At 47.3% G+C, this 26,442-nt stretch overlaps 1 protein-coding gene across 1 annotated transcript in view; it reads right to left on the bottom strand.

Annotated features, from left to right (window-relative positions):
- The window catches only part of LOC119958231 (POU domain, class 6, transcription factor 1-like), a 410,189-nt gene that overhangs the window by 124,212 nt on the left and 259,535 nt on the right, over positions 1 to 26,442 (bottom strand). The window contains 3 exon segments of the mRNA XM_038786639.1: positions 24,013 to 24,096; positions 24,099 to 24,176; positions 24,179 to 24,230. Of these exon segments, the coding sequence (XP_038642567.1) occupies positions 24,013 to 24,096; positions 24,099 to 24,176; positions 24,179 to 24,230 (214 nt within the window).

Genomic DNA, 26,442 nt, shown 5'->3' with positions numbered 1-26,442 from the left:
TTCCCTCCATACCAGGGAACATCCTGGTAAATCTCCTCTGCACCCTTTCCAATGCTTCCACATCCTTCCTATAATGAAGCGACCAGAACTGTACGCAATACTCCAAATGTGGCTGCACCTCTCAACCTGGGTGGCAACTTTCAGGGATCTATGTACATGGACACCGAGATCTCTCTGCTCATCCACACGACCAAGAATCTTGCCATTAGCTCAGTACTCTGTCTTCCTGTTATTCCTTCCAAAATGAATCACCTCACACTTTTCCGCATTAAACTCCATTTGCCACCTGTCAGCCCAGCTCTGCAGCTTATCTATGTCCCTCTGTAACCTGCAACATCCTTCCACACTGTCCACAACTCCACCGACTTACGTGTCATCTGCAAATTCACTCATCCATCCTTCTACGCCCTCCTCCAGGTCATTTATAAAAATGACAAACAGCAGTGGCCCCAAAACAGATCCTTGTGGTACACCACTAGTAACTGGACTCCAGGCTGAACATTTCCCATCAACCACCACCCTCTGTCTTCTTGCAACTAGCCAATTTCTGATCCAAACTGCTAAATCACCCTGAATCCCATGCCTCTGTATTTTCTGCAATAGCCTACCGTGGGGAACCTTATTAAATGCTTTACTGAAATCCATATATACCACATCAACTGCTTTACCCCCGTCCACCTGTTTGATCACCTTCTCAAAGAACTCAATAAGGTTTGTGAGGCATGACCTACCCTTCACAAAACCGTATTGACTACCCCTAATCAAATTATTCCTTTCCAGATGATTATAAAACTTATCTCTTATAAACCTTTCCAAGACTTTGCCCACAACAGAAGTAAGGCTCACTGGTCTGTAGTTACCGGGGTTGCCTCCACTCCCCTTCTTGAACAAGGGGACAACATTTGCTATCCTCCAGTCTTCTGGCACTATTCCTGTAGACAATGATGACATAAAGATCAAAGCCAAAGGCTCAGCAACCTCCTCCCTAGCTTCCAAGAGAATCCTCGGATAAATCCCATCCGGCCCAGGGTACTTATCTATTTTCACACTTTCCAGAATCGCTAACACCTCCTCCTTATGAACCTCAGGCCTTTCTAGTCTAGTAGCCTGTATCTCGGTATTCTCCTCGACAACATTGTCTTTTTCCTGTGTGAATACTGTCGGAAAATACTCATTTAGCACCTCTCCTATCTCCTCGGACTCTACGCACAACTTCCCACTACTGTCCTTGACTGGCCCTACTCTTACCCTAGTCATTCTTTTATTCCTGACATATCTATAGAAAGCTTATCCTTGATCCTACCTGCCAAAGACTTCTCATTTCCTCTCCTGCCTCTTCTTAGCTCTCTCTTTAGGTCCTTCCTGGCTAACTTGTAACTCTCGAGCATCCTAACTGAACCTTCATGTCTCATCTTTACATAAGCCTCCTTCTTCCTCTTGACAAGTAATTCAACTACTTTAGTAAACCAGGGTTCCCTCGCTCGACCATTTCCTCCCTTCCTGACAGGTACATACTTATCAAGGACACGCAGTAGTTGTTCCTTGAACGAGCTCCAGATTTCAATTGTGCCCATCCCCTGCAGTTTCCTTCCCCATCCTATGCATCCTAAGTCTTGCCTAATTGCATCATAATTGCCTTTCCCCCAGATATAATTCTTGCCCTGCGGTATATACCTATCCCTTTCCATCGCTAAAGTAAACGTAACCAAATTGTGGTCACTATCACCAAAGTGCTCACCTACCTCCAAATCTAACACCTGTCCTGGTTCATTACCCAGTACCAAATCCAATGTGGCCTCTCCTCATCGTTGGCCTATCTACATACTGTGTCAGGAAACCCTCCTGCCACATTGGACAAAAACGGACCCACCTAAGTACTCGAACTATAGCGTTTCCAGTCAATATTTGGAAAGTTAAAGTCCCCCATAACAACTACCCTGTTATTTTCGCTCCTATCCAGAATCATCTTTGCAATCCTTTCCTCTACATCTCTGGAACTTTTCGGAGGCCGATAGAAAACTCCCAACAGGGGTGACCTCTCCTTTCCTGTTTCTAACCTCAGCCCATACTACCTCAGTATTCGCGTCCTCATCAAATGTCCTTTCTGCCACCGTAATACTGTCCTTGACTAACAATGCCACCCCTCCCCCTCTCTTACCACCTTCCCTGAGCTTACTGAAATATCTAAACCCCGGCACCTGCAACAACCATTCCTGTCCCTGCTCTATCCATGTCTCCAAAATGGCCACAACATCGAAGTCCCAGGTACCAACCCATGCCGCAAGTTCACCCACCTTATTCTGGATGCTCCTGGTGTTGAAGTCGACACACTTTAAACCACCTTCCTGCCTTCCGGTACACTCCTGCAACTTGAAACCTTACTCATGACCTCACTACTCTCAGCTTCTTGTGTACTGGAGCTACAATTCAGGTTCCCAATCCCCTGCTGAATTTAAACCCTCCCGAAGGACATTAGCAAATTTACCGCCCAGGATATTGGTACCCCTCTGGTGCAGGTGTAGACCATCCCGTTTGTAGAGGTCCCACCTACCCCAGAATGAGTCCCAATTATCCAGGGACCTGAACCCCTCGCTCCTGCACCATCCCTGTAGCCACGTGTTCAACTGCTCTCTCTCCCTATTCCTCGTCTCGCTAGCACGTGGCACGGGTAAACAACCCAGAGATAATAACTCTGTTTGTTCTAGCTCTGTAAGATTCCACCCTAGCTCCCTGAATTCCTGCCTTACATCCCTCTCCCTTTTCCTACCTATGTCGTTGGTGCCCATGTGGACCACGACTTGGGGCTGCTCCCCCTCCCCCTTCAGGATCCCGAAAACACGATCTGAGACATCGCTGACCCTGGCACCTGGGAGGCAACACACCAACCGCGAGTCTCTCTCGTTCCCACAGAATCTCCTATCTATCCCCCCTAACTATGGAGTCTCCAATGACTAATGCTCGACTCCTCTCCCCCTTCCCTTCAGAGCAACAGGGACAGACTCTGTGCCAGAGACCTGTACCCCATGGCTTACCCCTGGTAAGTTGTCCCCCCCCACCAGTATCCAAAGTGGTATACTTGTTACTGAGGGGAACGACCACAGGGGATCCCTGTATTGACTGCTTCCCCCAGCCCCTCTCACCGTCACCCATCTAGCTTCCCTCTGTCCCATCTTTCAGGATTTAAGGGTAGATTACCACGCATGAAAGGTTATTTTAAAGATCTTCTTGGCTCTATTAGCCACAAAGGCATGGGAATGCAAATCTATAGATAATAAAAACTGCCTTTTTGCAGGGGCAATCAGCTCCAGAGAGACATTTTTCTCCGTCCTCCTAAAGAAGCAGCTAACACAGAAGGGGTACTCTGGAAGTTGAAACAAATGTGTATATGGATTAAATGATGCTGGTATTATATATGATATAAATGGGTCTGGCATTTTTCGGTAAGGTCAGTTTTGTTAAAGTTAGGCTGTTGCCAGTTGAAAGCAGATCCTGCAATGTTTTACTGGCACTATAAAGGAAATCTTTCTGGCTTTTTATGATGCATGTCGATGATTTTTTGTGGGGTGGGACTAGTGATTTTGAAGCTATTGTAATCTCTGGTTTGAGAAAACAATTCAGGGTTGGAAGTCAGGCTTCCTGTGCTTTTAAATATATTGGACTGGAAATCGGACAGAATAAGTTAGGGGCAACTTTACGTCAGCAATCTTAGTTGGAAAGCCTCAGCCCAATAGCAATTAGTCGTGGCCGGGTTTCACAAAAAGACACAATGTTTCAAAGATGGAAAAAGAGCAACTGCGAAGTTTAATTGGGCAACTGAATTGGTTAGGTAGACAGACTAGACCGGACGTGAGTTTGATGTCTTAGAGTTGAGTACAAAGGCACTTTGGCTGCTGAGACGTTAAGCTTAGTGGAAGCGGTGTATATGCCTTTATATTAAAGTCAGATATTGACAGAAGTTTTGGGATTAGGGGATTGGGGTAATATACCTATTGACTGTCACATTGACATAAATCCCTGTGGGGAAAATGTGCACTCTACAAAAAGTGTCAATAGACAACGCAAGTTTGAAGCAGATGTTGGACAGAGGGGAAATAACAAAAATTAAATGGGTCGACAGTAGCTATCAATTTCTGACTGCTTAATAAAAAGAGGGGCTAGTTCACAGAAACATTTGGTTATTGTTAATGAAGGGCGCTTGTTTCTGTGACTTTGTTTATTTTTTTCCCTCAAAAAAAAAGGGAGGTGAATTGCGTGTGTGTTTTGAGTTTCTTAAAATTTTGTTTTCACCAATTATTTTTTTAATCCAAGGTAGGGGAGACCTGTTAAGGAATGGTTAAGAAACATTCCAATTAGTTGTCTCATTGATCCAATATTGGCACTGATATGTAAAGAGGCTACAGCTGGCCTTGGAGCGTGTGATGTGATGATAGAATTTGGTGCTGAGTGTGTTCAAAGGAAAAATAACGGTGTTTGGGAAAAGGAGCAGAACTCTTGACTATTCAATACCAGCGAGAGGCAACAGAGAATTGTTTCAGAAAGGCAGCAGGGAAAATCCAGGAAAATTATCGGCTGGTGAGCCTTACGTCAGTGGTAGGGAAATTATTGGAGAGGATTAGTCGAGACAGGATTTACTCCCATTTGGAAATAAGTGGACATATTAGTGAGAGGCAGCATGGTTCTGTGAAGGGGAGGTCGTGTCTGACTAACTTGATTGAGTTTTCGAGGAAGTGACAAAGATGATTGATGCAGGTAGGGCAGTGGATGTTGTTATATGAACTTCAGTAAGGCCTTGACAAGGTCCCTCATGGTAGACTGGTACAAAAGGTGAAGTCACACGGGATCAGGGGTGAGCTGGCAAGGTGGATACAGAACTGGCGAGGTCATAGAAGGCAGAGAGTGGCAATGGAAGGGTGCTTTTCTAATTGGAGGGCTGTGACTAGTGGTGTTCCGCAGGGATCAGGTGCTGGGACCTTTGCTGTTCGTAGTATATATAAATGATTTGGAGGAAAATGCAACTAGTCTGATTAGTAAGTTTGCAGACGATACAAAGGTTGGTGGAATTGCGGATAGCGATGAGGACTGTCAGAGGATACAGCAGGATTTAGATCATTTGGAGACTTGGGCGGAGAGATGGCAGATGGAGTTTAATCCGGGCAAATGTGAAGTAATGCATTTTGGAAGGTCTGATATAGGTGGGAAATATACCATAAATGACAGAACCCTTTGTGACCTCTTCGAAAAACTCTATCAAGTTAGTCAGACACGACTTCCCCTTCACAAAACTGTGCTGCCTCTCACTAATACGACCCCTTGCTTCCAAAATGGGAGTCGATCCTGCTCGAAGAATTCTCTCCAGTAATTTCCCTACCACTGACGTAAGGCTCACGGCCTGTAGTTCCCTGGATTATCCTTGGTACCCTTCCGAAACAAAGGAACAACATTGGCTCTTCTCCAGTCAGGTGATGCCAGTTCGGGACATCACCTGAGACAGTGAGGGTCCAAAGATTTCTGTCAAGGCCTCAGCAATTTCCTCTCTTGCCCTCCTTCAGTATCTGGGGTAGATCCCATCCGGCCCTTGGGACTTATCTACCAGTAATATTTACAAGACGTCTAACACCTCGTCTTTTTGGATCTCAATGTGACCCAGGCTTTCTTACACACCCTTCTCCAGACTCAACATCCACCAATTCCTTCTCTTTGGTAAAATACTGATGCAAATAGTATCATTTAGTACCTCGTCACATTTCCTCTGGCTCCACACATAGATTCCCTTGCCTATCCTTCAGGGGCAACCCTTTCCCTGGCTACCCTCTTGCTTTTATGTATGACAAGCTACAGCCGCCCTACAGCTGATCGGTCGGCTGGGGCCAGAAGGCAACTAGGGAGTGTCCTGGGGAGACAACCAGATAATCCGTGGCCCTCAGTTCAACAGTGGGCTGTTCGCGGTGTGCGCAGCTGCCTTTCCGGCTGTGGCAATGGGTGTTCCGTGCCCGTCCACCCCAACCCCACAGCCCACCTCCTGGCCACCCCCCCGCTACTTCCCCCAGCCAGCAGCACAACTGTCAGCAAACTATGGCGATGTTGGACACTTTCCAGACGCCCCTTTCTCCCTCTGCAGCTAAGCTGCCGGTTTCAACGAATTTGTAAGAGCACAAACGAACCTCGCTGTCGGGAATTCGGATCAGTCGGAGGGCCCCAGAGAATACCGGCTCAGGTCCGCTAATGACATGCTAAACGCGCTTATTGAACCTGTGGAGTGGAATGTGTTGACGCCGCTGTTGATGTGACGAAACATTGACCTGCCCTTTATGAACCCATGCTGCGTCTGCCCAAAGATCTGCTTTGCTCTATTAGCCTGGGAATGGCTAATCTATAGATATAAAAGCTGCCTTTTGCAGGGGCATCAGCTCCAGAGAGACAGAAGGGGTACTCTGGAAGTTCAACAAATTGTGATAATGGATTAATGATGCGTCTGGAGTCTGGTCCGGGATTCTGCCCTAGCCGGTGGGGCGGGGGGGCTCGGCGTAGCGGAGTGGCACCAACCACTCCAGCGTCGGCCTCCCCAAAGGTGCGGCTCGGCCCGTGCTGGAGTGGTTGACGCCACGCCGACTGGCGGCAATACCGGCCGCCAACGGCCTTTGACGTCCGCTGCCCGGTGTCAGGGCTGGCCAAAAGGCCTTCGCCGGTGCGCGCATGCGCCGTGCATCAGCGGCCGCTGACGTCACCACCGGCACATGCGCGGTAGGGGGGGGTCTCTTCCGCCTTCTGCCATGGTGGAGGCTGTGGCGGCGGTGGAAGAGAAAGAGTGCCCCCCATGGCACTGGCCGCCCCGCCGATCGGTGGGCCCCGATCGCTGGCACAGGCCACTGTGGGGGCACCCCCGGGGTCCGATCGCCCCGCGCCCCCCCCCCAGACCCGGGGGCCCGCTCGCAGCTGGCCAATACCTGCCGCAAGCAGAGTGGTTGATGAAAACCACGTCGGCGGGATGGGCCTGTCAGACAGCGGGCCGGAGAAGTCACCCGCGGGGAGGCACGCCGATTGGCGCAGCGCGATTCCCGCTCCCGCCAATTCACCCCTGGTCTTGTTTCGGTAATGTTCAGTTTGTTTAAAGTTAGGAGGCTGTGTCCAGTTGAAAGCAGAATCCGTCAATGTTTTTTACTGGCACTAACAAGGAAATCTTGCTGGCATCTTTATGATGCATGTCGATGATTTTTTGTGGGGTGGACTAATGATGTTGAAGCTATTGTATCTCTGGTTGTGAGGGAAAGAAGTCAGGGTTTGGAAGTCATGCTTCCGGTGCTTTAAAATATAATTGGAATTCCGACTCTACTGCATTGTGGCTAATTTGATTTCTCAATATAGTGAAGATGTAAAATCACCCATGAGTCACTGATATTCGCTTGGGAGCTGGTTTAGCACAGTGGGGCGAAACAGCTGGCTTGTAATGCAGAACAATGCCAGCAGCGCGGGTTCAATTCCTGTACCGCCTCCCCGAACGGGCGCCAGAATGTGGCAACTAGGGGCTTTTCACTGTAACTTTATCAAGCCTACTTGTGACAATAAGCGATTATTAATAATTATTACATCCATCTCTAATTTTCCTGTTTAATGCCATTTCCTAACCTCACCACTGCAGTCTGGGTCTATTAACGACACCCACTAAATGTTTTCTGTCCCTTGGTGTTTCAGGCACTCGACCCATACAGATTCCCATTGTCAGAGCCAATATCCTTTCTCACTAGTGTGTTAATTTCCTCTTGAACCAGCAGTGCCACACCATCACCTTTTCTTTTATAGTAAGAGTCTTACAAACCAGTTAAGTCCAACCAGGTTTGTTTCAAACACGAGCTTTCGGAGCACGGCTCCTTCTTCAGGTCCTTCTTCAGGACCTGAAGAAGGAGCCGTGCTCCGAAAGCTCGGGGTTGAAACAAACTGTTGGACTTTAACCTGGTGTTGTAAGACTTCTTACTGTGCTCACCCCAGTCCAACGCCGGCATCTCCACATCATGGCTTTTCTTTTATGCCTGTCCTTCCTAAATACCCTCACATCATTCCCTTTTTTAAGATTAGGCACCCTCGTCTCCGAATCACTACTTCACTCCATCTTGATAAAATTCTATTATGTTATGGTCACTCATCCCCAAGGGGTTCTCGCACAGCCATCTTACTTCGTGGTGGTCGGTAAGTTAATGGAAAAGGTCCTGAAGGATAGGATTTCTGACCATTTGGAAAGATGCAGCTTTATCCGGGATAGTCAACACGGATTCGTGGAGGTAAGTCTTGCCTCACAAATTTGATTGAATTCTTTGAGGAGGTAACGAAGTGTGTAGATGAGGTAGAGCAGTTGATGTCATATACATGGATTTTAGTAAGGTGTTTGATAAGGTTCCCCATGGTCGGCTTATGAAGAAAGTAAGGAGGTGTGGGATAGAGGGAAATTTGGCCGATTGGATATCACATAGAAGACAGAGGGTGGTGGTGGATGGAAAATTTTCAGACTGGAGACCAGTTTACCAGTGTTGTACCCCAGGGATCAGTGCTGGGTCCTCTGCTATTTGTGATTTTTCAATGACTTGGAGGAGGGGGCTGAAGGGTGGGTCAGTAAATTTGCTGATGACACCAAGATTGGTGGAGTAGTGGATGAGGTGGAGGGCTGTTGTAGGCTGCAAAGAGACATTGATATGAGCAGAGCTGGGCCGAAAAATGGCAGATGGAGTTTAACCCTGATAAGTGCCAGGTGATTCATTTTGGTCGGAAAATTTTGAATGCGGATTACAGGGTCAACAGCAGGGTTCTGAGGAATGTGGAGGAACAGAGCGATCTTGGAGTCCATGTCCACAGATCTCTGAGGTTGCCACTCAAGTGGATAGAGCCGTGAAGAAGGCCTACAGTGTGTTAGCGTTTATTAACAGGGGTTGAGTTTAAGAGCCGCGGTGTTATGCTGTAACTGTACATTTATTGTGTGCAGTTCTGGTCACCTCACTATAGGAAGGATGTGGAAGCATTGGAAAGGGTGCAATGGAGATTTACCAGATGCTGCCTGGTTTGCAGGATAGGTCTTATGAGGAAAGGTTGAGGGAGCTAGGGCTTTTCTCTTTGGAGCGGAGGAGGATGGAGGCGACTTAATAGAGGTTTATAAGATGATGAGGGGATAGATAGAGTGGACGTTCAGAAACTATTTCCTCGGATGGATGTAGCTGTTACAAGGGGCATAACTATAAGGTTCAGGGTGGGAGATATAGGAGGGATATCCAGGTAGATTCTTTACTCAGAGAGTGGTTAGGGTGTGGAATGGACTGCCTGCTGTGATAGTGGAGTCGGACACTTTAGGAACTTTCAAGCGGTTATTGGATAGGCACATGGAGCCCACCAGAATGACAGGAGGGGATAGCTTGATCTTGGTTTCGGACAAGGCTCAGTACAACATCGAGGGCCGAAGGGCCTGTTCTGTGCTGTACTGTCTATGTTCCATACTGAAAACCCTGGGACATTCAGTTCCCATCCCTGGTCACCCTGCAGCCATGTTTCCCAAATCCCAATTATATTATACCCATTTATCTATCTGCACGATTAGTTCAAAGAACAAAGAAATTACAGCACAGAAACAGGCCCTTCGGCCCTCCCAGCCTGCGCCGATCCAGATCCTTTATCTAAACCTGTCTCCTATTTTCCAAGGTCTACTTCCCTCTGTTGCCGCCCATTCATATACCTGCCTAGATGCCTCTTAAATGATTCTATCGTGCCCGCCTCTACCACCTCCGCTGGCAAAGCGTTCCAGGCACCCAAGACCCTCTGCGTAAAAACTTTCCACGCACATCTCCCTTAAACTTTCCCCCTCTCACCTTGAAATCGTGACCCCTTGTAATTGACACCCCCACTCTGGGAAAAGCTTGTTGCTATCCACCCTGTCCATACCTCTCATAATTTTGTATACCTCAATCAGGTCTCCCCTCAACCTCCGTCTTTCCAACGAAAACAATCCTCATCTACTCAACGTTTCTTCATAGCTAGCACCCTCCGTACCAGGCAACATCCTGGTGAATCTCCTCTGCACCCTCTCTAAAGCATCCACATCCTTCTGGTAATGTGGCGACCAGAACTGTACGCAGTATTCCAAATGTGGCCTAACCAAAGTCCTATACAACTGTAACATGACCTGCCGACTCTTGTACTCAATACCCCGTCTGATGAAGGCAAGCATGCTGTATGCCTTCTTGACCACTCTATCGACCTGCGTTGCCACCTTCAGGGTACAATGGACCTGAACTCCCAGATCTCTCTGCACGATCAGTTCATCCACTGTATTGCAAATGCTCCGTGCATTAAGGCACAGAGCCTTTAAGTTTATCTTTTCACAATGTTTGGCTTGCTCCCAATATTTTTCTCTCCTGCCCTGTTTGAATTTTGCCCTTGGTTTCTCCACCTATCACTTTTCTCATTCACTTTTCTACCTCTGGCTTTTGTCCTTGCTCCCTCTTTCTCTGACTCCTTGCATAGGTATGCACCTTGCCATTCACCTGGCATATTAGATTAAACACTCCCCAACCACTCTAGCAAAGCGGTATGTCTGTTCTGCAGGGGAATGGCCACAGGAGATTCCTGCACTACCTGCCTCGCTCTCTTGCTCTGTCTGCTGGTCACCCATTCCTTCCTGCCTGCAGAGCCTGAGCCTGCGGTGTGACCACCTCTCTATACGTGCTATCCACAATGCTTGATGGTTACATGGACTATGCTGCAATGAGTCTGGTATAAATCCTATTTGTCTTCATTTTCTGACAATGCTGAGTAATGGTGGTGGCCTCATTCATGGGAAGGTCCACATTCCATGGTTGGCAGCGTTATGAGTTCATCTTTTTTGGTGTTCAGATACCGGAGCAGACCCCAAGTTTTGTTTCACTGGTTTCACGCCAAATAACAATAGAGCTGAGTCCACAAAAGATCAGCCATGATCTAATTGAATGGCGGAGCAGGCTCGAGGGGCCAGATGGCCTACTCCTGCTCCTAGTTCTTATGTTCTGATGTTTAAAATAACCTTTCCTGCCGTAGGGGAATCTACCCTTAAATCCTGATCTTCTAAGTTTTCTTCAAATCCCCTTGCCACAAGCCTGGCGTTTGCCTTGTAAGTTCTATCCGGAAGAACTTTTTCCGTGTAAATCCATCTGTGGGATAGCTCTTTGTCCCCTATCCCGTACTTCTGTGTAACCTCAAATTCACTCCAACTATGCAGTTCTTGCTGTTTGGCATCTTTGATAACTTTATTGATTGGTGTTCGACAGGGATCCGTGCTCGACCACTGTTGTTTGTGATATACAGAAATGATCTGGACGAAGTATAGGTGGTCTGATTAGCAAGTTTGCAGATGATGCTAATTGGTGGAGTTGCAGATAGCGAGGAGGACTGTCAGAGAAACAGCAAAATTAGAGATTGGAGAGTTGGGAAGAGAAATGGCAGATGGAGTTCAATCCAGCAAATGCGAGGTGATGCATTTTGGAAGATCTAACTCCAGAGCAGACTATATGTTCAATGGACGCGTCCTGGGTAAATTGATGTACAGAGCGATCTGGGAGTTCAGGTCCATTGTACCCTGAAGGTGGCAACGCAGGTTGATAGAGTGGTCAAGAAGGCATACAGCATGCTTGCCTTCATCGGACGGGGTATTGAGTATAGGAGTAGCAGGTCATGTTACAGTTGTATAGAACTTTGGTTAGGCCACATTTGGAATACTGCGTGCAGTTCTGGTCGCCACATTACCAGAAGGATGTGGATGCCTTGGAGAGGGTGTAGAGGAGGTTCACCAGGATGTTGCCTGGTATGGAGGGTGCTAGTTATGAAAAAGGTTGAGTAGATTAGGATTGTTTTCGTTGGAAAGACGAGGTTGAGGGAGACCTGATTGAGGTCTACAAATTATGAGAGGTATGGACAGTATGGATAGCACAAGCTTTTCCCAAGAGTGGGGGTGTCAATTACAAGGGGTCACGATTTCAAGGTGAGAGGGGTAAGTTTAAGGGATGTGCGTGGAAACTTTTTTACGCAGAGGGTGGAGGATGCCTGGAATGCTTTACCACGGAGGTGTAGAGCGGGCACGATAGCATCATTTAAGAAGCATCTAGGCAGGTATATGAATGGGTGGAGCAAGAGAATAGACCTTGGAAAATAGGAGACAGGTTTAGATAAAGGATCTGGATCGGCGCAGACTGGGAGGGCCGAAGGGCCTGTTCCTGTGCTGTAATTTTCTTTGTTCTTTGTTCTATCTAATTTATTGGGCTTCTACTCCTTGTAGCATTCATAGTCTTACCCATGTTCCGAGACCTTGATAAACGACGTCCCCTCTCCCGCCTGGTATCTCATTCTGTATTGCTGCTGCTTGATCTTTCCCTTCTGCTGTGGGATGTCCTTTCAATAGTTCTCGACCTTTTCCTGCGAACCTGTTCACTATCCGATGTACTATCTGAACTGACACTGCGATTCTGTGTCCTCCTTTTTGAACTTTGTGTTTCCAATCCATTGTCTTGACTCCCTCCCCTCAATGCTGTACATTCAACCAATGTTTATACTTTCCAGTGGCCTTCCCTGCTCTACTAATAACAGTTGCATCCTTCCATTGACTAGACCCTTCAGACACGTATGTCACTTTTGTACCAACTGTTAGATAGATAGATAGAGAATACAGCACAGAACAGGCCCTTCGGCCCACGATGTTGCGTCGAACTTTTGTCCTAGGTAATCATAGAATTTTGGACAATTTGTCATGGCCAATCCACCCAACCTGCACATCTTTGGACTGTGGGAGGAAACCGGAGTACCCGGAGGAAACCCACGCAGTCACGGGGAGGATGTGCAGACTCCACACAGACAGTGACCCAAGTCGAAATCGAACTTGGGACCCTGGAGCTGTGAAGCATTGTGCTATCCACAATGCTACCGTGCTGCCCTTAAGAAGTTAACCTACACTCCCTTATTCTACCCTAATCCAAGTACCTATCCATAGCCGCTTGAAGGTCCATAAATTTTCCGACTCAACTACTACCACAGGCAGTGCATTCCATGCCCCCACTACTCTCTGGGTAAAGAACCTACCTCTGACATCCCCTCTATATCTTCCACCATTTATCTTAAATTTATGTCCCCTTGTAATGGTGTGTTCCACCCGGGAAAAAGTCTCTGACTGTCTACTCTATCTATTCCCCTGATCATCTTATAAACCTCTATCAAGTCGCCCCTCATCCTTCTCCGTTCTAATGAGAAAAGGCCTAGCACCCTCAATCTTTCCTCGTATGACCTACTCTCCATTCCAGGCACATCCTGGTAATCTCCTTTGCACCTTTTCCAAAGCTTCCACATCCTTCCTAAAATGAGGTGACCAGAACTGCACACAGTACTCCAAATGTGGCCTTACCAAGGTTTTGTACAGCTGCATCATCACCTCACGGCTCTTAAATTCAATCCCTCTGCTAATGAACGCTAGCACACCATAGGCCTTCTTCACAATTGTTCACACAACTGTTGGCAGTTGTCCTTTCGTAAAAACAGCCTGTTCTACTTCATCAGAATTACTGTGTTCCTCTACAGAAACCCTGAGTATATCAGTTAACTGGTCCCATAGTTCTGCAACACATGCATACCAGATGACCCTGGTTGGATTGGATTGAATTGGATTTGTTTATTGTCACGTGTGCCGAGGTACAGTGAAAAGTATTTTTCTGCGAGCAGCTCAAACAGATCATTCAGTACATGGAAGAAAAGGGAATAAAAGAAAATACATAATGGGCAACACAAGATATACAATGTAACTACATAAGCACTGGCATCGGATGAAGCAGACAGGGTGTAGTGTTAATGAGGTCAATTCATAAGAGGGTCATTTAGGAGTCTGGTGACCGTGGGGAAGAAGCTGTTTTTGAAAATGAAATGAAAATCACTTGTCATGAGAAGGCTTCAATGAAGTTACTGTGAAAAGCCCCTAGTCGCCACATTCCGGCGCCTGTCCGGGGAGGCTGGTACGGGAATCGAACCGTGCTGTTGGTCTGCTTTAAAAGCCAGCGATTTAGCTCAGTGAGCTAAACCAGCCCCTATAGCCCCGAGTCTGTTCGTGCGTGTTCTCAGCTTCTGTATCTCCTGCCCGATGAAGAAGTTGGAAGAGTGCATAAGCCGGGTGGAGGGGTCTTTGATTATGCTGCCCGCTTTCCCCAGGCAGCGGGAGTGTAGGTGGAGTCAATGGATGGAGGCAGATTTGTGTGATGGCTGGGCGGTATTCACGACTCTCTGAAGTTCCTTGCGGTCCTGGGCCGAGCAGTTGCCATACCAGGCTGTGATGCAGCCCGAGAGGATGCTTTCTATAGTGCATCTGTAAAAGTTGGTAAGGGTTAATGTGGACATGCCGAATTTCCTTAGTTTCCTGAGGAAGTATAGCGCTGTTGTGCTTTCTTGGTGATAGCGTCGACATGAGTGGACCAGGATAGATTTTTGGTGATGTGCACCCCTAGGAATTTGAAACTGCTAACCATCTCCACCTCAGCCCCGTTGATGCTAACAGGGTGTGTACAGTACTATGCTTCCTGAAGTCGATGACCAGCTCTTTAGTTTTGCCGGCATTAAGGGAGATTGTTGTCGCTGCACCACTCCACTAGGTCTCTATCTCCCTCCTGTATCTCGGACTCGTCGTTATTCGAGATCCGGCCCACTATGGTCGTATCGTCAGCAAACTTGTCGATAGAGTTGGAACCAGGTTTTGCCATGCAGTCGTGTGTACAGAGTAGAGTAGGGGGCTAAGTACGCAGCCTTGCGGGGCACCGGTATTGAGGACTATTGTGAGGAGGTTGGTGTTCATTCTTACTGACTGTGGTCTGTTGGTCAGAAAGTCGAGGATCCAGTTGCAGAGTGAGAGCCAAGTCCTAGGTTTTGGAGCTTTGATATGAGCTTGGCTGGGATTATGGTGTTGAAGGCGGAGCTGTAGTCAATAAATAGGAGTCTGATGTAGGAGTCCTTGTTTTCGAGATGCCCTAGGGATGAGTGTAGGGCCAGGAAAATGGCGTCTGCTGTGGACCGGTTGCGATGGTATGCGAATTGAAGTGGGTCAAGGCATTCCGGGAGTATGGAGGTGATGCGCTTCATGATCAGCCTCTCGAAGCACTTCATTACAACTGACGTCAGGGCCACCGGCGGTAGTCATTGAGGCACATTGCCTGGTTCTTCTTTGGTACCGTATGATGGTGGTCTTCTTGAAGCAGGTGGGGACCTCGGAGTGGAGTAGGGATAGGTTAAAGATGTCTGTGAAAACCTCTGCCAGCTGGTCCGCGCAGGCTCTGAGTGCACGACCAGGATCCCGTCCGGGCCCATCGCCTTCCGTGGCTTCACTTTCAGGAAGGCCGATCTGACTTCGGAAACTGTGATGGTGGGTATGGGTGAATTATGGGCTGCTGGGCACTCGACAGCGGATTGTTGGTTACCTGCTCAAACCGAGCATAGAATGCTTGAGTTCATCCGGGAGGGGGTGCGCTGCTGCCAGAGATACTGCTCGGCTTCGCTTTGTAGGCCGTTATGTTGTTTAGATCATAGAATTTACAGTGCAGAAGGAGGCCATTCGGCCCATCGAGTCTGCACCAGCTCTTTTGAAAGAGCACCCTCCCCAAGCCCACATCTCCACCCTATCCCCATAACCCCGTAACCCCACCCAACCCAAGGCAATTTTGAACACTAAGGGCAATTTTGAACACTAAGGCAATTTATCACGGCCAATCCACCTAACCTGCACATCTTTGGACAGTGGGAGGAAACCGGAGCACCCGAGGAAACACACACAGACATGGGAGACGTGCAGACACTGCACAGACAGCGAACCAAGCCGGGAATCAAACCTGGGACCCTGGAGCTGTGAAGCAATTGTTCTAACCACCGTGCTACCGACAAAGTCCTTGCCACAACCGCCGAGAGTCTGTCTATGACTCTAGCTTGGTTTGATATTCCCTCTTGGCATCTCGGATGGCTTGGGAAGGTCGTAATCCCCCTGGTTCCTAATCATGTCTGTCTGCTCTGTCTAAATTTTAAAATTTGTAATCTGTACCCATTATCATTGATGAATGTACCTAATAATCTGATTGCCATGTTGCAAACTAATGCCGAAGATCTTTCCTGGGCCTCTATCATCTGACCGAATATGATATCTGTTTGGAACCAACAATTCTATGGACACGTGCTTGTAGGATTAGAATAGCGTTTATAATACTTACAACAGAGCCAGCCTGTTAGCCGTTGAACTTTCGGTGAACTGGCTGGCTGACCCTGTGGCACGGATCTTTATACAGCAGCTCCGGGGAGAAGTCCTGGGCGGAGCCAAGGGAGGAGCCCAGTACAAACTCTCGCGTACTCCCAGAGCTACTCCCCCTATGGTCAGGTAGTGCAACTGCACTTACAATATTGATACATATATATACAGATTATAATACCGTGTGAATCTCATTCACCACAATGTCATTATCCGTGTCACGTGAGAGTGCCTTTAAGAAATGGATGTTTTAGCAATGTACCTTTAAGAAATGAAGTGATGTCAGAGTGTGGGTGGAGCTGGACTTTAGCTCGGCCATTTTGCAGTTTTTAGTTTCAGTTTGGGGAGAAAGCTGGGAGTGTCTGTGTGTTTTTGCAGAGAGCTGCTTGAAAGGAGAAAGCCAGTCCTGAGAAAGCATTTTGAGAAGTGCCTGTGTTGGCTGTGTGCTGCATGAAAACGTGCTGGGACTGCAGGCGGATATATCTTCCCATCCAACAGAAAATATATATTAACTGTAACCTGGTGTTACTGTTTTTGTGAAGGTGAAGTCGTTTGGATGTGTATTGGAACAGTGTACAGGATTGGGTAGTGTTGTATTATTTTCAAGGTTATCTTTGAAGTAAAGGGCGTTAAGAGATCCAATGTTTATTTAAAAGGTTAATTTACGTTCATGGAATAAACATTGGTTTGTTTTAAAAACCACGTGTCCATAACTGTAATACCACACCTGGGAACAAGCCGTGTGCTTCAACAGCAACAATCCATTAAGGTGGAGGTTGGTTGAACTCCATGATATATTTTGGGGTTCTGAAAACCCCTCTCCCATAACACTGCAAACTTAACTCCTGTCAAAACCAGGAGCCTGTCCACATTGGACACTCCAGCACAGTCTAGTAACTTCAATGCCAACACAGACTGTGGAAATTCCAGGCGGTGATGTGCAGCCTTCTGTATAGCTACATTCTGCTGAAGGAGCATTAGGAATAAGGTTGGTGAGCTTGAAGCATGGATTGGTACCTGGGACTACGATGTGGCCATTACGGAGACGTGGATAGAACAGGAATGGTTGTTGGAGGTTCCGGGGTTTAGATGTTTCCGTAAGATTAGGGAAGGTGGTAAAAGAGGTGGAGGAGTAGCATTGGTAATCAAGGATAGTATAATACCTGCAAAAGGCAGTTTGAGGAGGATCTGTCTACTGAGGTAGTGTGGACTTAAAGTTAGAAATAGGAAAGGGCGGTCACTTTGTTAGGATTTTCTATAGGCCCCCAAACAGTAACAGAGATGAGGAAAAGATTGCAATGCAGATTTTGGATAGATGCGGTAGTCACAGGATAGTTGTCATGGTGACTTGAACTTTCCAAATATGGATTGGAACCATTATAATTCGAATAGTTTGGATGGGCTGTTTTTATATCAGTGTCCAGGAGGGTTTCCTGACACAATATGTGGATAGGCCGACAAGAGGCGGGGCCACATTGGATTTGGTACTGGGTAATGAACCAGGCCAAGTGTTAGATTTGGTTGTGGGAGAGCACTTTGGAGATAGTGACCACAATACGGTGACTTTCACTATAGCAATGGAGAGGATAGGAACTTCGGCAGGACAAGGTTTATAACTGGGAAACAATGCGATTAGGCAAGAATTGGGGAGCATAATGGGAACAGAAACTGTCAGGGAAAGGCACAATGAAAAGTGGAGCTTGTTCAAGGAACAAATACTGCGTGTCCTTGATAGGTAGTCCCTGTCAGGCAGGAGGAAATGGCCGTGTGAGGAACCATGGCTCACAAAAGAGGTTGAATGTCTTGTCAAGAGGAAGAAGGGGCTTATGTAGGATGAGAAAACAAGGTTCAGTTTGAGCCTTGAGGGATACAAGATAGCTAGAAGAGCTCAAGAGCTGGGATGGGGGCATAGAAGTCCTTGGCGGGTAGGATCAAGGAAAACCCCAAGGCTTTTTAACACTTATGTGAGGAATAAAGAATGACCAAGGTGAAGTTAGGGCTGTCAGGGACAGAAGTGGGAACGTGTGCAGGGAGTCTGAAGATATAGGAGAGGCCCTAAATGAATACTTTTCTTCAGTGTTGACAAAGGAGGGCCATGTTGTTGAGGAGGATAGTGCGATACAGGCTGGTAGACTGGAGGTGGTAGATATCCGGAAGGAAGATGTGTTGAAATTTTGAGAAGCCCGAGACAGAGAAGTCCCCTGGGCCTGATGGGATATATCCTCGGATTCTTTGGGAGCGAGGGATAATTGCAGAGCCTTTGGCTTTGATCTTTATGTCCTCACTGTCTACAGGAATAGTGCCAGAAGACTGGAGAGAAGCGAATGTTGTCCCCTTGTTCAAGAAAGGCAACAGGTATAACCCTGGGAATTATAGGCCGTTAGTCTCACTTCGATCATAGGTAATTATTGGAAAGGTCCTGAGCGATAGGATTTATGATCATTTGGAAAGATACAGCTTGATCCAGGATAGTCAGCACGGATTTGCGAAGGGTAAGTCTTGCCTCATAAGTCTGATTGTATTCTTTGAGGAGGTAACTGAGTACAGAAAACATAAAGAACATAAGAACTAGGAGCAGGAGTTGGCCACCTGGCCCCTCGAACCTGCTCGGCCATTCAATCAGATCGTAGAACATAGAACATTACAGCGCAGTACGGGCCCTTCGGCCCTCGATGTTGTGCCGACCTGTGAAACCATCTGAAGCCTATCTGACCTACACTATTCCATTTTCATCCATATGTCTATCCAGTGACCACTTAAATGCCCTTAAAGTTGGCGAGTCTACTACTGTTGCAGGCAGGACGTTCCACACCCCTACTACTCTCTGAGTAAAGAAACTGCCTCTGACATCTGTCCTATATCTACCACCCCTCAATTTAAAGCTATGTCCCCTCGTGCTGGACATCACCATCCGAGGAAAAGGCTCTCACTGTCCACCCTATCTAACCTCTGACTATCTTATATGTCTCTATTAAGTCACCTCTCAGCCTTCTCCTCTCTAAACGAAAACAACCTCAAGTCCCTGAGCCTTTCCTCGTAAGACCTTCCCTCATACCAGGCAACATCCTAGTAAATCTCCTCTGAACCCTTTCCAAAGCTTCCACATCCTCGCTATAATGTGGTGACCAGAACTGCACGCAGTACTCCAGGAGCGGCCGCACCAGAGTTATGTACAGCTACAGCATGACCTTGTGGCTCCGAAACTCAATCCCCCTGCTTATAAAGGCTAGCACACCATATGCCTTCTTAACAGCCCTATTAACCTGGGTGGCAACTTTCAGGGATTTATGTACCTGGATGCCGAGATCTCTCTGTTCATCTACACTACCAAGAATCTTGCCATTAGCCCAGCACTCTGCATTCCTGTTACTCCTTCCAAAGTGAACCACCTCACACTTTCCGCATTAAACTCCATCTGCCACCTCTCAGCCCAGCTCTGCAGCTTATCTATGGCCCTCTGTATCCCATAACATCCTTCAGCACTATCCACAACTCCACCGACCTTCGTGTCATCTGCAAATTTACTAACCCATCCTTCTACACCCTCTTCCAGGTCATTTATAAAAATGACAAACAGCAGTGGCCCCAAAACAGATCCTTGCGGTACACCACTAGTAACTGAACTCCAGGATGAACATTTGCCATCAACCACCACCCTCTGTCTTCTTTCAGCTAGCCAATTACTGATCCAAACCGCTAAATCACCTTCAATCCCATACTTCCGTATTTTCAGCAATAGCCTACCGCGTGGAACCTTATCAAATGCCTTACTGAAATCCATATACACCACATCAACCGCTTTACCCTCATCAACCATTCCTGTCCCTGCTCTACCCATGTCTCCGAAATCGCCACAACATCGAGATCCCAGGTACCAACCCATGCTGCAAGCTCACCCACCTTATTCCGGATGCTCCTGGCGTTGAAGTAGACACACTTCAAACCAGCGTCTTGCTTGCCGGTGCCCTCTTTCGAACTTTTAAACCCTATCCCTGACCTCACTACTCTCAACATCCTGTACACTGGACTGCAATTTAGGTTCCCATCCCCCTGCTGAATTAGTTTAAACCCCCCCCCCCCCCCCCCCCCCCCCCACCGAAGAGCACAAGCAAATCTACCCCCCAGGATATTGGTACCCCTCTGGTTCAGGTGAAGACCATCCTGTTTGTAGAGGTCCCACCTACCCCAGAATGAGCCCCAATTATCCAGAAACCAAAACCCTCCCTCCTGCACCATCCCTGTAGCCACGTGTTCAACTCCTCTCTCTCCTTATTTCTCACTTCGCTAGCACGTGGCACGGGTAACAACCCAGAGATAACAACTCTGTTTGTTCTAGCTCTCGCTTCCCCCCTAGCTCCCTGAATTTATGTCTCAAATCCCCATCTCTCTTCCTACCTATGTCGTTGGTACCTATGTGGACCACGACTTGGGGCTGCTCCCCCCCCCTTAAATCCTAAAAGCACGATCAGAGACATCACGAACCCTGGCACCTGGGAGCAACACACCAACCGTGAGTCTCTTTCGTTCCCACAGAACCCCTGTCTGTTCCTCTAACTATGGAGTCCCCAATGACAAGTGCTCTGTTCCTCTTCTCCCTTCCCTTCTGAGCAACAGGGACAGACTCTGTGCCGAGACCTGTGCCCCATTGCTTACCCCTGGTAAGTCCCCCCCCCCCCCCCCAACAGTATCCAAAACAATATACTTGTTATAGAGGGGAACGACCACAGGGGATCCCTGCACTGCCTGCCGGTTCCCTCTCCCTCCCCTGACGGTAACCCATCTACCTTCTTCTTTTACCGGAGGTGTGACTACCTCCCTATAACTCCTCTCAATAACTCCCTCCGCCTCCCGAATGATCCGAAGTTCATCCAGCTCCAGCTCCAGGTCCCTAATGCGGTTCTCGAGGAGCTGGAGTTGGGTGCACTTCCCGCAGATGTAGTCAGCAGGGACACTCGATGACCCTTTCCTCCCACATTCTGCAGGAGGAACATTCAACTGCCCTAGCCTCCATTCCCACTGAACTAACTTCCCAACTACTGAAAACTAAAAACAAAAAACAAAAAACCAACAAAAAACTTGTTAGTTTAGCATTCCGACGGACAGAACTTTTTTTGGTTAGAGAGGAGGATGGGTGGGAGACACTACGTAAGTAGTGTTTCGGGTAAGCTGTCACTTGAGAACAGCCCCTTCACAAACCACCTTCAACTGACGCTGACCGTACTGCACGTATGCAAATCTCCCCGGAACAGCCAATCAGAAGCTCTGCTCTGCTGCCCTCTGCTGGATCATGGCTGATCTTTTGTGGACTCCTCCACTTTCCGGCCCGAACACCATAACCCTTAATCCCTTTATTCCTCAAAAACTATCTATCTCTACCTTAAAAATTTAATGAAGGAGCCTCACTGCTTCACTGGGCAAGGAATTCCATAGATTCACAACCCTTTGGTGAAGAGTTCCTCCTAAACTCAGTCCAAAATCTACTTCCCCTTAATTTAAGGCTATGCCCCCTTGTTCTGCTTTCACCCGCCAGTGGAAACAACCTGCCCACATGTATCCCCTTCATAATTTTATATGTTTCTATAAGATCCCCCCTCATCCTTCTAAATGCCAACGAGTACAGTCCCAGTCTACTCAACCTCTCCTCGTAATCCAACCCCCTCAACTCTGGGATTAACCTCGTGAATCTCCTCTGCACACCCTCCAGCGCCAGTACGTCCTTTCTCAGGTAAGGAGACCAAAACTGAACACATACTCCAGGTGTGGCCTCACTAACACCTTATACAATTGCAACATACCTCCCTAGTCTTAAACTCCATCCCTCTAGCAATGAAGGACAAAATTCCATTTGCCTTAATCACCTGTTGCACCTGTAAACCAACTTTTTGTGACTCATGCACTAGCACACCCAGGTCTCTCTGCACAGCAGCATGTTTTAATATTTATCATTTAAATAATAATCCCATTTGCTGTTATTCCTACCAAAATGGATAACCTCACATTTGTCAACATTCTATTCCATCTGCCAGACCCTAGCCCATTCACTTAACCTATCCAATCCCTCTGCAGACTTCCAGTATCCTCTGCACTGTTCGCTTTAACCAACTCATCTTAGTGTCATCTGCAGACTTGGACACATTGCCCTTGGACCCCAACTCCAAATCATCTGTGTAAATTGTGAACAATTGTGGGCCCACACTGATCCCTAAGGGACACCACTATCTACTGATTGCCAACCAGAGAAACACCCATTATTCCCACTTTTTGCTTTCTAACCAATTCCTCTATCCATGCTACTACTTTACCCTTAATGCCATGCATCTTTATCTTATGCAGCAACCTTTTGTGTGGCACCTTGTCAAAGGCTTTCTGGAAATCCAGATATACCACATCCATTGGCTCCCCATTATCTACCACACTGGTAATGTCCTCAAAAAATTCCACTAAATTAGTTAGGGACGACCTGCCCTTTATGAACCCATGCTGCTTCTTCCCAATGGGACAATTTCTATCCAGATGCCTCGCTATTTCTTCCTTGATGATAGATTCCAGCATCATCCCTGCTACCGAAGTCACGTTCACTGGCCTATAATTTCCTGCTCTCTGCCTACCTCCTTTTTTAAACAGTGGTGTCACGTTTGCTAATTTCCAATCCGCTGGGACCGCCCCAGAGTCTAGTGAATTTTGGTAAATTGGCAATTTCCCTAGCCATCTCTTTTAGCACTCTGGGATGCATTCCATCAGGGCCAGGAGACTTGTCTACCTTTAGCCCCATTAGCTTGCCCATCACTACCTCCTTAGTGATAACAATCCTCTCAAGGTCCTCACCTGTCATAGCCTCATTTCTATTAGTCACTGGCATGTTATTTGTGTCTTCCACTGTGAAGACCGACCCAAAAAAACCTGTTCAGATCCTCAGCCTTTCCTCATCTCCCATTATTAAATCTCCCTTCTCATCCTCTAAGGACCAATATTTACCTGAGCCACTCTTTGTTGTTTTATATATTTGTAGAAACATTTACTAAGTGTTTTTATATTCTGAGCAAGTTTACTCTCATGATCTATCTTACTCTTCTTTATAGCTTTTTCGGTAGCTTTCTGTTGCCCCCTAAAGATTTCCCAGTCCTCTAGTCTCCCACTAATCTTTGCCACTTTGCATGCTTTTTCCTTCAATTTGATACTCTCCCTTATTTCCTTAGATATCCACGGTCGATTTTCCCTCTTACTACCGTCCTTCCTTTTTGTTGTTGCTCCTATGTCTTCTGGTCTTATGAATTGGACATTCTAAATTCTCCCTCTGTGTATCCGAATATGCGTCCGAGTGTGGCGACCAGGGGCTTTTCACAGTAACTTGATTGAAGTGTTAATGTAAGCCAACTTGTGACAATAAAGATTGTTAGTATTGTACATTGGTTTTTTTCCAATAAATTTAGAGTATCCGATTATTTTTTTCCAATTAAGGGGCAATTTAGTGTGGCCAGTCCACTTAACCTGCACATCTTTGGGTTGTGGGGGTGAAACCCATGCAGACACAGGGAGAATTCGCAAACTCCACATGGACAGTGACTCGGTGCCATGAGGCAGCAGTGCCAACCACTGTGCCACTGTGCGTCTCTCAACATCCATTGTTGCATGTAATGGAAATAACATTTAACATTATTATAAGTCCAAACAAGATGCACTTACTCGATCAAATAACTTGTCCTTTAACTTTTCTTAAAGTCTGTGTGTACAGTAAATGATGGCTGACTTACCCTGCAAGTTTGCCAGAGGAAGCTTGAGGATGCTTCCTGCAACAGTGGCAGAAGTAAGTCCTGGGATAGAAGCAAGAGTTGCTGTGGAATTGTCAACACAAGTCCCTGTTGTGCAGTTCCTTGATTAGCCATGTTAAGTGGGATGAAAAGAGGTTGGTTAATGAGACACTGCCTGTTGAAGCCATGACCATTGTTGCCAAGTTGTCTGAAGTCAACACCTGCAAAAGGGATACATTTCAAAGATTAGTAGATCACACAAAGCTGCATCTTGGGGTCTTTAAACTTAAATTTTGTAGAAATCAATTCCGTTCCCTTGCTTGTCAGAGCAAACAAAAGATTCAGTGGTCCAGCCAGCCCTGGTAATTAAGAAAAGTACGACAATACATTGAGAGTTGGACAATGAGGCCGAACTCAACTGTTCCAAACGTACGTAAGTTACTGAGCTTCACTTCCTCCAAATATGTCTCTTCTCCATTTTCAAAACGCAGTCTTGCTTCAATAATAATAATAACCTTCTAGATAGATAGAGAAATACAGCACAGAACAGGCCCTTCGGCCCACGATGTTGTGCCAAACTTTTGTCCTAGGTTAATCAAAGAATTTTGGACACTAAGGGGCAATTTATCATGGCCAATCCACCAACCTGCACATCTTTGGACTGTGGGAGGAAACCGGAGCACCCGGAGGAAACCCACGCAGACACGGGGAGGATGTGCAGACTCCACACAGACAGTAACCCAAGTCGAAATCGAACTTGGGACCCTGGAGCTGTGAAGCAATTGTGCTATCCACAATGCTACCGTGCTGCCCTTAAGAAGAAGTTAACCTACACTCCATTATTCTACCCTAATCCATTTACCTATCAATAGCCGCTTGAAGGTCCCCTAACGTTTCCGACGCAACTACGTCCACAGGCAGTGCATTCCATGCCCCACTACTCTGAACCTACCTCTGACATCACCCTCTATATCTTCCACATTTATCTTAAATTTATGTCCCCTTGTAATGGTGTGTTCCACCCGGGGAAAAAGTCTCTGACTGTCTACTCTATCTAGTCCCCTGACATCTATAAACCTCTATCAAGTCACCCCTCATCCTTCTCCGTTCTAATGAGAAAAGGCTTAGCACCCTCAACCTTTCCTCGTATGACCTACTCTCCATTCCAGGCAACATCCTGGTAAATCTCCTTTGCACCTTTTCCAAGCTTCCACATCCTTCCTAAAATGAGGTGACCAGAACTGCACACAGTACTCCAAAATGTGGCCTGACCAAGGTTTTGTACAGCTGCATCATCACCTCACGGCTCTTAAATTCAATCCCTCTGCTAATGAACGCTAGCACACCATAGGCCTTCTTCACAGCTCTATCCACTTGAGTGGCAACGTTCAAAGATCTATGAACATAGACCCCAGATCTCTCTGCTCCTCCACATTGCCAAGAACCCTACCGTTAACCCTGTATTCCGCATTCAGATTTGTCCTTCCAAAATGGACAACCTCACACTTGTCAGGGTTAAACTCCATCTGCCCACTTCTCAGCCCAGCCTCAGCATCCTATCTATGTCTCTTTGAAGGCCGACAACAGCCCTCCTCACTATCCACAACTTCCACCAATCTTCGTATCATCTGCAAATTTACTGACCCACTCTTCAACTCCCTCATCCAAGTTGTTAATGAAATCACAAACAGCAGAGGACCCAGAACTGATCCCTGCGGTACGCCACTGATAACTGGGCTCCAGGCTGAATATTTGCCATCCACCACCACTCTCTGACTTCTATCGGTTAGCCAGTTTGTTATCCAACTGGCCAAATTTCCCACTATCCCATGCCTCCTTACTTTCTGCACAAGCCTACAATGGGGAACCTTATCAAATGCCTTACTTTTATTGCCACAAGTATGAAGTTATTGTGAAAAGCCCCTTGTCGCCACATTCCGACGCCTGTTCAGGTAACCCCCCCCCCCCCCCCCCCGTCCGTCCGTCCGTCCGTCCCGGTCTGTGTGATTAACACTATGAGGGGCTGGTAACTGTGTAAACCCCCCCCCCCCCCCCCGCCCGCCCCGGTCTGTGTGATTAACAGTAAAGAGGGGCTGGTAACCGTGTAAACCCCCCCCCGGTCTGGGTCACTAACAGTAAAGAGGGGCTGGTAACTGTGTAAACCCCCCCGGTCTGTGTGATTAACACTAATGAGGGGCTGGTAACTGTGTAAACCCCCCCGGTCTGTGTGATTAACACTAATGAGGGGCTGGTAACTGTGTAAACCCCCCCGGTCTGTGTGATTAACACTAATGAGGGGCTGGTAACTGTGTAAACCCCCCCCCCCCCCCCCCCCGGTCTGTGTGATTAACACTAATGAGGGGCTGGTAACTGTGTAAACCCCCCCGGTCTGTGTGATTAACACTAATGAGGGGCTGGTAACTGTGTAAACCC

Source organism: Scyliorhinus canicula, chromosome 28 (genome assembly GCF_902713615.1).
Source record: "Scyliorhinus canicula chromosome 28, sScyCan1.1, whole genome shotgun sequence".
NCBI lineage: Eukaryota > Metazoa > Chordata > Chondrichthyes > Carcharhiniformes > Scyliorhinidae > Scyliorhinus > Scyliorhinus canicula.
The sequence above is the reverse complement of the archived record's forward strand: the minus strand, read 5'-3'. Positions and strand labels throughout refer to the sequence as shown.